We start from the raw sequence: 14966 nt of genomic DNA, 5'->3' as shown, positions 1-14966 counted from the left end.
GAGAGGGACTTGATCGGGGGAGGGGGAGGGAAATGGGAGGCGGTGGTGGGGAGGAGGCAGAAATCCTTAATAAATAAATAAATTTAAAAAAAAAGAAAAAAAAACACGTGTAGGTTTCCACAGCTCCTGTCTGTACGTTCACGGTCACACTGATGACATCATATACAGAAGACACCTTCAGAGCCCTGCTCCCCATCCTCTGGCTCTTACATTGTTTCATCCTTTCTCCACCATGACCGCTGAACTTGGGAAGGGGTGATGTCCCTCGACTGGCACTTATTCTCAGTGCTCTGCTCAGTTATGAGTCTCTGCGCTATCAATTCCTGTTACAAAGGAGACTTTTCTGACTACGGCTTTCCTGGGCCTCTGAATCCCCCCTTTCCCTGTTTACTACAAACACAAGCACAAGCTGTATTTCTTGAGCTGCTTCTACAGCAGGCCTGCCAATTCACAGCAGCACTAGCATATGGCTATAAGCATAAATGTATATTAATATTGTATATGAATGTAAATAAAAATATATGCATGTTATATTTATATTAAAACTCTAGAAAGTACTTTAGCTAAAATTCTAGAATGTCCATTTAGCAAAATGACAGCAGTAGACTCTGCCCTAGAGGGACCTTGCCGGCAGCATGCTTTAACCAGGTTCACAGTGTCAGGCGGGAAGTCCTTCTGCAGACAGGATGTCACATCCAGTCAGAAAGCTTTCGGTCTCCCCCACAACAGGCACACCACTGTGCACCGGCGAGTCTGCCTTATCTGGCAGATTGGCTGTACACTGTACTTATCTGGCAGATTGGCTGTACACTGTACAGGATCCACAGCTATAGAAGACTCCTTGGATTTCTGAAGCAGAGTTTGACTTTGGAGTCCAGGCTTGCCTAGAGCTATATAACCCCGGCTAGCCTTGAACTCACGACAGTCCTTCTGCCTCCGTCTTCCTGCTAGATAGAGGTATATGCCACTACATCCAATGGCTCTCAGCACTGGGCACCCTCCTTGCCCATCCATCGTGCTTTAGAGACTAATGGCTCAATCACAACAAGGTCTTTGATGAACACCTGCTTTATGTTCAAACCACAGGTGTGCTCACAAATTAAATTCTTTTTTTTTTTTTTTGGTCCCCTGTGTGACACTTCTCTGTGATGCCATAGCTACATCTTGGTCATAGTTACCACAACAAACAAAATCCAGGAGTGTCAGACTCACAAGGCAAGGGCATTGGCTCATATTTCAGAATCTCCCGTTTTCTCAGTACCAAGAATGGCATCCTTCCTCAAAGGCACAGACCTCAAGGCCCCACCCCCACTCCACCTGACAACTTGGGGGGGGGGGACTGGGAAATGGGGCCTCTGGGCCACCCCTGGAGCAGCTCCAAGGTAAATGCCACCAGGAGCTGAACTCCATTTGGTGGCAACAGCTTGTGAGATTTCCGAGCCTTGCAGTGTGCTGCTGGCTCCACCCCAAGTGATAGTCCCTTATGGATAAGAAAGAGGCTCTCAATATCTCAGGAAGATTTTGGCTTCCCTATGCCTGCCCCAGACTTCCTCTTTCTCAATCAATTTCGAATAAATACAAGCTGTATTTTTTTTTTTGAGTTGCTTCTACAACAAGTCCCTCGTTGACATAAATATGCTTTCTCTATCGAACCCACAGACTACACCACTTGCTTCAATCCGATTTCACCTTAAGACTTTTGGTAAGCACTTACGGGGAATGAACACAGGTGTGTGGACATCTCGGGAGAAGAGAATGATCTAAGAGAATTTCTAAGTTTTAATGGTTTCTTGTTCTGTTCTGAGTCAGTATCTCACGATGTAGCCCTAGCTGGTCTGGAACGTGCTCTGCAGATCAGGCTGGCCTCAAGCTTACAGAGATCTGCCTACTTCTGTTTCCCAAGGGTTGAGATTAAAGGTATGTATCACCATGCTCAGCACGATCTAATATTTTGAAAGACATATAGACTATAGACGTCTGAATGAACTGGAAATAAACATAAAACTCTAAAAATAATTGCCAGGTGGTGGTGGCACATGTCTTTAATCTCAGCACTCTGGGAGTGCTCAGGTTTCTGTGAGTTCAAGGACAGCCTGGTCTACAGAGTGAGTTCCAGGACAGCCAGGGCTACACAGAGAAATCCTGACTCAAATAAATAAGTAAAACCTCTAAAAATAGCTGAATATAACTCCAAACTAAGATACATAGCTTTGACACAAGCAATTTTTATGTATTCTTAAATATGGAACATCCAAAGATATTAAACTTTCAACCAAGAAACACACGAGTTTAGAAGATACTTCCAGAATACAGGGCATATTCAAATGACGGTTGAAATGTACTTAGCTCACCTTTGGGGAGGATGGCCCGGGGCATGGGCTCCATTTGGGCCAAACTGTGGGGGTCCAGGAGGTAAAGGGCCTGGGGGCAAGAGCCCTGAAGGAGCAGGGGCTCCCAAAGGCCCCGATGGCTGCTTCATCACGCCTGCAACAGAAGGGAACAGTTATGGGCACATTGAAGTGCAAAGAGAGATAATAGGAAGGAGGAAGATTAACAACTCGAGTGAAGATGGGAGGCCAAGGACGGGCCACAAGGTCTTTCCAGCCTCCCTCAGCCACCCTCTCCACAGTAAATAACAAAATGAGTGAAGGAGGGAAGCCGAAGGGCAGGCCACAAGGCCCCTCCAACCTCGTTCAGCCACCCTCTCCACAGTGCCTATTATTAGTTAGTAATAATAATATTAAAAGAACAAAAAAATTTTTTTTTAACCAAACTGAAAGTTAACCAAAGGAAATAAACTCTACATGTGGTAGAGGTGCCCTAACAGAACTCAGGATCTCACAAAAATAGATATAAGAGGGCGATAACTAAGTCAAAGAATCAGAGAGCAGCCTGGTAGAGCATCCTAAATGCATATAAGACGAGCCTTTGGAGAAGATGCTGTCAGTGCAGCATCCTGAGACAGGTGAGAGAGGGTTTAAGTCATCAGACCCAGAATGTGGGAATCACAGACAATGGCTGATGAGCCTTGCAGTGACCACTTTCCTGCAGAGGTTCCTCGGAGAATGTCTTAACTAGGGTTTCTATTGCTGTGATGAAACACCGTGAAGAAGTGAACTGGGAAGGAAAGCGACTCTTTGGCTCCCACTTCCACATCATAGTCCATCACTGAAGGAAGGCAGGACAGGAACTCAAACGGGGCAGGAACCTGGAGGCAGGAGCTAATGCAGAGGCCGCGAAGGAGCGTTGCTTATTAGCTTGTCCGACTGGGTTTCTTATAGAACCCAAAACCACCGGCCTGGGGATGGCACCAGCCACATTAGTTGAGTCCTCACCCTTCAATCACTGAGTAGAAAATGCCCTATAGCCTTGCCTACAGCTGGATCTTCTGGAGGCGTTTTTTTCTCAACTGAGGCTCCCTCCCTTCAGATAACTCTAGCTTGTAGCAAGCTGACATAAAACTTGCCAACACAGAGAACTTGAAGGTCCTTCTCATTTTTCCTAAAGCAACCAAGGCAGAGGAGCACCTGGACTTGGTGATGGAGAACCCCAGGCCGCGTTTGCATAACTAGCAGCTGTCAGACCTGGACAAGGAGCTTCCTCTGAGGACCTCAATTTTCATCTTCGTAAACTGAAAGTAAAATCTACTCTCCCCAGCCGTGTCCCTGAAACTTCCGTCTTACCCTCCGGGGTGTGCCCCTGTGACCTCCAAGCTGCCTGTGTGTTCTCCTTGACAGCTGGTATCCGCACTCACGCTGACTTCTTTCTGATCCCTGCCGCCAGGACATTTACCCCACACCCAGCCCCAGACAGACGAGGAATGACTGTATGGTCTGCAGTCACCCAGCAAGGCCTCGTCAGACTGTCACAATGTCTTTGGATAACCCGACACACGTGATGCCGGAGCAGCAGGCTTTAGGAGAGACTATAGACTGCAGTGCCTATCAAGCCTCCTCTCTTCTAGCATGATTCCTTGAACTGAAGACTGTCTCTGCTGAGGATTGAACCCAAGACCCCACGTGTGAGGCACGCCCCAGTAAATAACCCAAGTTATAGCCCCGTCCTTTTTTTTTTTATATTTTATCATTTTAAGATTGGGGTCTCGTTAAATTGCCTCCCCTGCCTTTTGCCCTTCAGTCTGGGCAGACTCTAAACTTCAGTCTTCCCGCCTCAGGTGGCAACAGGTGGGAACCCAGGCCTGCAGCACAGCCTGAGGGAGGGACTAACTTTACAGTCAGAGTTCTGCTTGCAGCTTTCTATATAGGACAAATGATAGATATTATTATCCAATTATAAATTATTTTAATTGATAAAAGTACATATTAGTGTGATACCATGTGATATAGCCACAGTCTGTGTGATGTTTTCACCAGGTTATATACATATATCAGAAACGCATCATTTGATGGTAAGGCAACTGAACACTTTCTATAGCTATTTGAAAACGACCTTGCACCACACCAGAGCTCACTGCTTCTGTCTAACTTAGCTCCCACTAATCAAGGTTTCTCATCCTCCTCCCACTAGCCCAGCTTCTAGAAACCACCATCCCACTCCCAACATCTACGAGACCAGCTTCCTCAGCTCCCACATATGATTCCCACCACGCAGCATTTTTCCTCCTGTGAAATAAGGAGAAGATCTCCCAACACTACATTTTTGGATGATGCTCAGTGATGTAAGAACACCACGAGGCTTGCAGTCACACCAACTGCGTCTGAGTGCCTTGTCTACGCTGAGCTACTAAGACTGACAGGAGACGGGTACTCTGTCTCTCAGACCCAGGACTTCTCAGGCTGGGTCACAGCTGTAATCTCCCTGCTCTCCAGGACGCTTTGGGAACTAGGTGAGGCAAGGGGTATGGGAATACTCAAAGCCATCTTCTCCTGCCGGGCCATATGCCCTGACTTCCTTTTCGTTTTACTTTTTTACGATTATGGCTTAATAAAATACATATAACTAAGAACACACTGCATTTTTATTTTTAAAGTGTTATTTTGGACAAAAGTAGAAATTCAGTATTACCCGAATATTAACTAATGTCAAAACAGGAGTCAGAACCCTTACCTTTCAAATGAGCAGGTGTCTTAGTTAGTTTCTATAGCTATGCTAAACACCGTGACTAAAAGCAACTTTGGGAAGAAAAGGTTTAACTCATCTTACAACTCTCAGGTCACACTTTTTCATTGAGGGAAGTCAGGGCTGGGGGTAGGAACTGAAATTTCTTTTGAGGCCACAGAGGAGGGTTGTTTACTGGCATGTTTGGAGGAGGGTTGTTTACTGGCATGTTCGCCATGGCTTGATCAGCCTGCTTTCTCAGACAGCTTAAGTGCCTATCCAGGGGTAGCACCACCCAGAGTGGGCTGGGATCTCCTGCTTCATCAATCATTAAAAAAATGCTTTTGGAGGTCAACAAAGATTCAAACTCATTCAACATGCATTTAGCATGCCTCCAATGCACTAAGAGCGCTTATGGAGGACATAGCCAAGTAAGAAACAGTGACCCAGTCATGTGACAAGAATTACAAAAGGCAGAGGGACTCCTAACCTCCCTGGGAAAATCAATGAGGAAAGACAGCTTGAGGTGCACCTTCGGGACAGCGGCTTCTTAAAACAGCAGACAGGATATGGGATTCTAGCCAGAAGTGGAGCCTGACCCGTGGTCTGAGAGAGCATGGCCTCATCAGGGACTGGCGAAGGTTTGGGTGGACACAGTGCGGGGGTAAGGTGGCAAGTATAGAAATCACCATCCAGATTGGTTGGAATCAGGCTGGTGTGTCATTTGGACTCTGTCCCCAGGGCAAAGGGAAATCAGTATCATGGTGACCTGCAGAGGCACAAAATGGGCCACACAGTTGACATTTTCAAAAGTGAACAGACACAAAGAGGATCGGGTTCTCTAGATCAGGAGGGTAACTTTAAGAGGAAATGAATATCACAGCAGGGGAAAGAACTGCTCATGCCAGAAGAAAGTGTCAAAACCCACAGCCATCTCTAACATGGCGACCCACAGCCATCTCTAACATGGCGGCAGGTATTATAGGCTGGGTTACCGGGCAAGAGCATCAGTGCCCTCCAGGTTTGCCTTCACATACATACTTCAGCTAGAAACACGGACTCTATTTCCCAGGATCCTCTACAGTTTCTTTCTTTCTTCTTTTTCTTTTTTTTTTATATGCAAAGCAATACACCTTTGAGGAACTTGGGCTAGCTCTGTCACAGGGGCTGTCCTTCTGGCCTCGAAGGAAGTGATTTTTGATATAATTATCCTGTGTGGGCTGTGCATCTCTGTAGACCAGATAAGATCCTAAGTCTAGGGCTTGGGCCTTTCTCTGTTTGTTTCCTGACATCCCTTAACAAATTCCTCTCCACTACAGGAGATTCTGTTATCAGCAAAGGGACTCTGATCAGAACAGCATCATGGAAAAGCAGACCTTAAATTGGACCCTATTTCTAGCAAAGGAAAACAAAAATCAAAGAACATTTGTGGGAAGAAAAAAAAAAAACAAAACAAAACAAAAAAAACAAGGTCCTAATGGCCAGTGCTCCCAAAGCTCTGGTTACCTATATAAGAGATAGTGGTTACCTATATAAAGTTGTATTTGTAGTAGCAGCCACTTCTCATTCTCACCCCAACCCCAACCCCAACCCCAACCCCAACCCCAACCCCAACCCCAACCCCACTACTACAACAGTAACATGTCGGGTCTCTCTGCTTCCAGTCACAGAAAATTTTTTTCCATTCAAAGGACTCTTGGAAATGCCAGCACATTTTGACAAAAGTTTTGGTAAAACTCCTTGAGGAAGAGGAAGGTACCACTGGTGTCTGGCGGACATAGGCCATAGACCATGGATGCTGCTAAGTACACAGGACACCCCTTTCACATACACACACACACACACACACACACACACACACACACACACACACCTGCACGCACACACGCACATGAGAGAGAGAAAGAAAGATGGAAAGAGAGACAGAATGTGAATTTGTTCGCGCCAGATGTGAAGAATGCTAAGATTTAGAAACCCTGCCCCCAACACAGTATACCCACTCCTAGTTTCTCCTCCACACCTCCTAATATCCAGGGTGGTTCCTTCTCACTGCGTACTGGAGTGTGACCCTTTCCAGTTTAAATCACTCCAGTGGCGCATTTGCTATGACCCCATTATTTTGCACTGTGAGGACCCCTCCTGAGTCACACGCTGAGTGTCTAGTTTACACCAGCAAGCCACCATCCTTCCTACTGACACGTCTCCCGGGCCTTTCAGGTCACTTCTCTGAGAAGATGCTTTGGCCCTGACCCCATCTCAGAGCTTGGTACTTTCCTCCTGCTGCTGTGTGCTTCCCTGCTGCCCTCCTCTTCCTTTCCGAGGCCCTCTCCCGAATTGTCAAACTGCTGACTGTACATATTGTCCTCGAGATAAGTATGTAATATATGGACTGAGCCTGAGATCACTGTATTTGTTGTTTTGTGACGAGAACTTTGCTCACTCGAAAAGTCTGTTAGATTTGTTACCACATAACACAAAAATCACAAAAGCCCAATCAACGGGTGCCGGGAGAGATGTAATCTGTGCAAAACACAAAGCCAGATTCGGCACTGGCTACTCTGACGGAACAGATACTTCAAAAAGCCACAGTTAGGCTGTCTGTTAGAAAACCAGCAAAAAGGGGCTAGAGAAATGGCTCAGTGGTTAAGAGCATTGCCTGCTCTTCCAAAGATTCTGAGTTCATTTCCCAGCAACCACATGGTGGCTCACAACCATCTGTAATGAGGTCTGGTTCCCTCTTCTGGCCTGCAGACATACACACAGACACAATATTGTATACATAATAAATAAATAAATATTTTTTTAAAAAAAAGAAAACCAGCGAAAAGATCACATACAATGTGTGTGTAAAGTATCTGTGAGTTGGTGCTGGGGAAGGGAACCCAGAGCCTCATACACACTAGGCAAGTGCTCTCACTCGACCCTCCCTACCTAGTACAGCAGTTTGGGAAATGGTTTAACGTCCAGCATGGTGTCAGGAAACAAAGCAGGGGGGAGGATGTATAAGCGAGCTGGGGAAGCATCTGCAGGAGGATGAGCTGGACAGTGGTGAACACAACACGGAGGACGGATGACCATCTTCCTGGGAGAGCAGGGTGCTAGCCAGGCGCCTAGTGTAAATAAACCAGCACTCCAGCCACAGGTTGGTGTCTGCGGAGTAACGGATGAGGGGGCAGAGCCAGTGAACTGAAAAGAAGAAACTGATAAAATAACGAAGACCTAAGGAACTTAACGTGTAAGAGATGCAATGGGAAATCATACAAGGTTTCGAGCCCAGTGTGTCATACAAAATCCTTCCAGCTCGAAAGTGGATGGTCTGGAGAAAGGCAATAACAGGTAGATGCCTAAGGGTTAAAGGATTATTTGTCACCTGAGCGAGAGAGGGATGGACTGGGCAAAAACCACTAACAGAATGGGAGGAGGAAATAGTTCCCGAGTGCTCAAAACAAGAGTGGGAGACAGTCAGGTGGTACACACACAAACACGATGCAAACTCTCAAACATGTAAGACCAATTTTAAAAAAAAAAATCAAAAAATAAACTCCTGGGAGATTGACTAGATTGGAACAGGCAAAACAAATAAAAGCCTCTGTTTTGATTTTGGAGTTTTTGTTTGTTTCCTGGAGACAGGGTCCCATATAGCCTAGACTGGCCTTGAACTTACTGTCTAGCCAAGGTTGGTCCTGAACGCCTTACCCTCCCTCCTGGCTCAATCTCTTACCTTACAGGCATGCGCCACCACAGCCAGTGTATTAGACCAGGCTGGCCTCGAACTCACAGAGATCCGCCTGCCTCTGCCTCCCGAGTGCTGGGATTAAAGGCGTGTGCCACCACCGCCCGGCTTGTATTTTGGTTTTGTAATAATGAAAGTTTGGGTGCTGAGTGATGCTCGGATGTGACGTGGAATACTAGTAAAAGGTAGGTTTTAAGGAAAGAGACCAAATTGCTCTGAACGTGAGCATGCCATGCCTAAGTAAACAGGCGAAGGGTGGAAAACACTGGTCAGGCAGAGAAAGCCTTCAAGGCTGAAGAAGTAGATCTAAGAGGATAAGCATGTACTTCATGTATCTCGCTGTAAGAGCCTCTTGAAACGATGCTGTCAACCCACAGCTCCAGTTAGCTACTAAAGCCTGCTTGCTCCTCTCTCGTTAATGCCCACCAACTAGGACTCTCCCATGCCTCCGAGACCAGGGAACGAATAATCACATACAAGTGAAAAGAACAATTTACCTGGTGGAGAAGTTACATGGGCCGGATCCCCATAGTGTCCATAATGAGGGGGAGAAAGGCCCATTCCAGGCTGGGACTGAGAATACGGGGGTGTCGCCACATAACCTTGTCGGCTCATCATGAAAATATCATTCCAAAGGAGAGCCTACAGCAGAAGAACCCTGCAAGGGTTAAAAACAAGAAGTTGACAAGAGAATTTTAGATACTTAATGCTATTAAAAATATAAACACTATCAAGAAACATTCAGGATGGCTTGAAAAGCAGTAGAAGTGTCCATCCGGGAAATAACTTCATTGTATACAGCATTATGTATCATGTTATTATCCTCCGGACACGGCTTACAACATCTCTTTGGGATTCAGTACCATCGTTTCAGCAGTTTCAGTGGTCCCTGGGAAGCCTGAATTGCTCTCTACAGTCTCTCATTAGCATTCCTACAATTCTGTGTCTTGGTTTCCATGGTCACATTTTGCGACGACGCCATGCTGTTCAAGTGACTGGCCAGAATGACTACAAGCCATCTGCAGCCAGATGTTTCATGACTTGGATCTTTCTGGTGCCCTTCTAATTGCCCATCTTAATCTGCACTTAAGGAAAAGGCAGAGTCCATCGACTATAAGCTGAGATAGAAGTGATACTCGCCTCTGTGACTCATAATTTGACAAGCCAGTGGCAGCTCCAACCATTGCGGCCAAAGATGCTAGGTAGGATTCTGACTTACATGATGTCACACCTCAGATTCAAGCACCTATAGTCAATCAACAAAGTAATAGTCCTATTGAGTCTATTCAGAACCCAAATACCAAATAGCAGCACACATTTGTGTGTCCAGGTTTTGAGAAAACATACCTCCTAGGGAAGCTTTCAAAAGACATTTGTTTGTTTGTTTGTTTGTAACTTTTTTCCCCCTCGAGACAGCGTTTCTCTGTGTAGCCCTGGCCGTCTTGGAACTAGCTCTGTAGACCAGGGTGACCTCGAACTTATGGAGATCCACCTGCCTCTGCTTCCCTGGTGCTTGGATTAAAGGTGTGTGCCACCACCTCCTGGCTTTCAAAAAACATTTGCAACAAGACATAGGGTGTTCAAAATTCTGGGGTGGGGGGAATGTGCTTTCATCTCCTATCTGCCAATGTATAGCTTTGTGACCCAGGGCAAACTGAAGAGGCTCTCTGGGCCTCAGTTTTCTGTTTTAGAAAATGAAGTGTCCAAAAGCCGTATTACTTGTGACACATTGGTTCTCTAGTTTCATTCCAGTTTCTCCACCAGGCATTTGCGTGTGTGTCCTGTCATTTCTTGTTGCTTCTTTTTTAGGTAAAGATTAGCAACGCCTTCTAAGACATGGGCTCTGTCTTTATTCTGGAAATGGCTTGCCACTCTAAAACGTGAAGGCCAAAATCCACGCTTTAGCTTTGTTTTCATATTAAAACTTAAGCTTCTGAGTGGCCACCAAGAAAAAGTATCATGAGATCACTGCCTTCTTAACGGAGGACAGAAAGGCAGACAAAGGTCTCTAGTCCACTGTGTTCCTGACAACACTTTCCCTCCTCCCACTGCGCCTAGAGAGACGTGGCAGCCTGCTTGGCCCCATCCAGCCCAGCCCCTTTCGAAGACCGCACCGGCACACCCACGCAGCAGCTGCGGGAGGGAAGCAGGGCAACGATGCTCACTGCAAAGAACGGGAAGCAGCCCATCCCTCTTCCCTGGTCCTGGGAGGAATTCGCTTCCTCACCCTACTGTGCCACGTCAAACTTCCTCACCCAGATCACCAAGTTGCTGAAACCTGACTCAGCTGCAAGCGGGCGACATGGCAGAAAGCCACTTGGCACAGACCGGCCTCGGATCCAAACGTAGAGCGCTTGGATTCAACAAACACACCCTTCCCTGTCCACTGTCACCCGGGACAAGTTCACGTTCCTCTCTAATGATATCCCCAAGCCGAACGCTGGAGTTGCCATTTTCCCTCGGAATATTTCCTCGGGGAACCGGGGAGCCAAGTTGATGGGGAGTCGCGGTGCAGCGGCGTGTGGCCGCTCCGCACCCCAGCTGCGCCCCGAGCCCGCCGTACCTGCGACTCCCCAACCTCCCCATCCCCCTCCCCGCGTCTTGCGCCCCGCGTCCCGGTACCTGCTCTACAAGCTCCGCGAACCGCGCCGCCGCCACCGAGTCGCTCTGGACTGTGAGTGCCACGTCAGGCGCCCGGCTGCGCGCGCGCTGGACACGCTCGCTCCCGCGGCGCGCACCGGCGGGGGCGGGGCCGCGCCTCCCGCTGCGGCCTCCCTCCTCTTTCCGGGTCTTTTCCGCTCGGCTTTTCCTTCTCCAGGCCCCGCCTCCTCCAACTTGTCAAAGATCCTCCGGTTTCGTTCCGCCCCGAGCCCGTGGTAGGGACCCGAGCGAGGAGGGCGCGCTCTCTGTTCAACAGGTGGCTCTGAATAGCCGCCCTGCGCGTCCGTTGCTGGAAGGGACGCGTGTCGGCGGCTGCACGGTTGCAAGAGCAATCTGGCTCGTGTACAGACAATTTGATGACGTCTCCCAGCACTACAACAGAGGAAGGAAGGCCCAAGGCAGCCTGGTTAGGTGTGGAACGGGAGAGGAGGATGTCCATAACGTGAGACTGCACAGCTGTCCTCAAGGAAGCAAAGGTGGCAGGACCTCTGAGGGACGGATGGCATGTCTCACCCATAAACAGGAACTCGCACGTGTCAAAGTACATAACTTTTAGTCGTCCCCGCCCCCCAAACAGTTGAGAAACACCTAGTTTTGCTCTAAAATCAGGACCATTAGACTAGTTTCCAACCATGTCTCACTATCAAAATAGAAACTATGAGTTCAGTCCGCAGGGGAGTTTGGAATAGCTGTACATTTTACTCACTTTTATGAAATAAAAGCAGCTTTGGTGATTTTGCCTTCACTATGTGCCTTCTGAGTAATCAGAAAATCAAAGCTCCCTAAAACGTGACTAGTGAAAAGCTGAGTAACTTTTCTTATTGCCATCATAAAATTCTCTGACAGCCACAACTAAAAGGAGAAAATGTCTAGTTTGGTCCTCAGTTCAAAGGTGTAATCTCATCTTGGTGTAGAAATCAAGCTGGTGGTAGCTTGAGGCTGGTGATCGCTTTGCATCCACAGTTAGGAGGCAGAGAGCCATGAATGCTTATGCGTGGCTCTTTCTACACAGTCCAAGATCCGAGCCCAGGGAATGATACCACCCACGACGCCTAGGTCTTCACATCTCAATGCATCTAGTCAAGATAATCCCTCACAGGCCTGCCTGGGGTCTTCCTACCTCAATTTTAGATACTATTAGAATTATCAGGAATTTTAAGGCAACTGTATTTACTGGTTTTGTTACTGAAAAAGAAACAATTTAAAGGCTAGTCATTTATGTTGGCTCATAGTCTCAGAAGTTTCATTTCTAAGTCATTTGCTGTATTGAAATGAGAGAAGGGGTGGGGTGGGGGGGCTGGCAGATAAAGCAGCTCATCTCAGAGAGGCTGGGAAGCAAAGAGGGAAGCGTGGAGGGTCTCAAGCAGGATACAGCCCTAGTCCATTCCTTCCCATTACCTGTTTAAATAGGCTATCTTAGTAACTTTTCTATTGCTGGGATAGATCACCATGACCAAAGCCACTCAGAGAAGAAAGGGTTTATTGGGAATCTGCAGTTTCAGAGGATTAGAGTCCATGACCACTGTTATGCTGGGGAGCATGGCCCCAAGCACACAGACATGGAGCTGGGGCAGTAGCTGAGAGCTTACATCTAGAGCCATGAGCACAAGGCAGGGAGAGAGATCCTGGAAATGGCCCTAGTCATTTGAAACCTCCAAACCTGCTGCCAAGGGCACATCTCTAAACAAGGCCACACCTCCCAATCCTCCCCATACAGTTCCACTAATGGGAAACCAAGTATTCAAATATCTGAACCTGTGGAGGACGTTCTCATTCAAGCCACCACATTCCACCCCTGATCTACACAGGCCTGTAGCCATATCATAATGCAAAATGCATTCAGTCCAACTTCAAATGTCCTGCAGTCTTTCACAGTCTCAACACAGTAGAAAAAACTTTAAAAACACAGTCCAAAACTTTTCTGAGACTCAAGATAATCTCTTAGTTGGAACCTTCTGTAAAATCAAGTTACATACTTCCAAAACAAAATCACACAGAATATGCATTACCATTCTAAAAGGGAGAAATGGGGGCATAGTGAAGAAATAATGGACCAAAGTAAGACTGAAAACCAGCAGAATAATCTCCATGAATCCCATCACTCCATGGCAGTGGTCAAAGGGTTTTGGCTCTGTCCTTCCAGCTGTGTTGACTGCAGAACACTTTTCCCTTTCTCTTGGGCTGTTTTTACTCCCTGTGTGCAGCGCTCCCTGGCAGACCATGACTTCAGCACCTATGTATTCTGGGGTCTCCAGTGCAATCCAGATTTTACTTTCACAGCTTCATGGGTTGGCATCTCAAGACCTCCATGCGGAGACTTGCCTGCTACACCAGCCCTCCTTAATTTTTGAGAAGGCAAGATTCCAGAACTCTATTACTCGTGTATCTTTCGTGACTTTAAATCCAGAATTGCATGGTCAGTATTGCCAAGACTGGCTGCCCGCTTGGAATGGAGTCTGCCCCCTTTTTGAAATACATTTGGAGAAACCTTGTTGCTTTTTCTTTTTAACAGAAAAATCCCTCGGGTCTTTTCCTTTCACAAGATGAAGGATTAGCCACCTGAAGTCTTGCCCTGAGGACACCATTGCCTTCTTACAATTTCAATGCAATTCTTTCCGAATCTCTTTCAGGACAAGCAAGGCTCGGCTCCAACATTAAACTTCCTGGTGCTCTTTTCCTCCTTAGGCTGTGTATTTTGTATTTCTTCTGGCACACTTGTTCTTTTCCATTGTAAACATGCATAAGAGTGATAACTAATAACCACTTGACAGAACCAATATTAGGCTGTCTTGAAATCTCTTCTGAAAATGAAATTAGCCCATTATTTTTCAATTTTGCCTCAGGCGGATTTTAGGACACAGGCAAAAGGCAGCCATATTCTCTGCCAAGATATCACAAAAATGGCATCTAGCCAAGTTAATGATATTGTTTCCTCTCTGAAAACTCTTGAGCTGAGTCTTCATAACCTCTATGTCTTTTTGCACTACTGTGTTCAAAGCTTCTACTAGGACACTACTTCTCTGTTTGTAGCTCAACCACCTTTCTAGTCCAGAGTCCTAGTCTTCCACGTGCCTTCTCTGTCACAGCAACAACCCACTTCCTGGTACCAAATTCTATCTTAGTTACTTTTCTTGCTGGAATAAGACACCATGACCAAAGACACTTAGAGAAGAGAGGGTTTATTGAGAATTTGCAGTTTCAGAGGATGAGAGTCCATTATGTTGGGGAGCGTGGACCCAAGCATGCAGGCATGGAGCCGGGGCAGTAGCTGACAGCTTACATCTAGAGCCATATGCACAAGGCAGGGAGAGAGATCCTGGAAATGGCCCTAGTCTTCTGAAACCTCCAAGCCCGCTGCTGATGACACACCTCTAAACAAGGCCACACCTCCTAATCAGTTCCCATACAGTTCCACCAGTGGGGAATCAAGTATTTAAATATATGAGCCTGCCGGGGCGATGGTGGCGCACGCCTTTAATCCCAGCACTCGGGAGGCAGAGGCAGGCGGATCTCT

At 47.0% G+C, this 14966-nt stretch overlaps 1 protein-coding gene across 1 annotated transcript in view; it reads right to left on the bottom strand.

Annotated features, from left to right (window-relative positions):
• The window catches only part of Sec24d (SEC24 homolog D, COPII coat complex component), an 86602-nt gene extending 75119 nt beyond the window's left edge, over positions 1–11483 (bottom strand). Inside the window, exons 1-3 of the mRNA XM_005357230.3 lie at positions 11414–11483; positions 9289–9449; positions 2352–2484 (exon numbers count right to left, since the gene is read on the bottom strand). Of these exons, the coding sequence (XP_005357287.1) occupies positions 2352–2484; positions 9289–9409 (254 nt within the window). The 5' untranslated portion in view covers positions 9410–9449; positions 11414–11483. The remainder of the gene's footprint in view (positions 1–2351; positions 2485–9288; positions 9450–11413) is intronic.
• Between the last annotated feature and the right edge of the window lie 3483 nt (positions 11484–14966).

The sequence above is a fragment of the Microtus ochrogaster genome, chromosome 21 (assembly GCF_000317375.1).
Source record: "Microtus ochrogaster isolate Prairie Vole_2 chromosome 21, MicOch1.0, whole genome shotgun sequence".
In the NCBI taxonomy this organism is placed as follows: domain Eukaryota; kingdom Metazoa; phylum Chordata; class Mammalia; order Rodentia; family Cricetidae; genus Microtus; species Microtus ochrogaster.
Note: the sequence above shows the minus strand (reverse complement) of the source record. Positions and strands in the feature narration are given on the sequence as shown.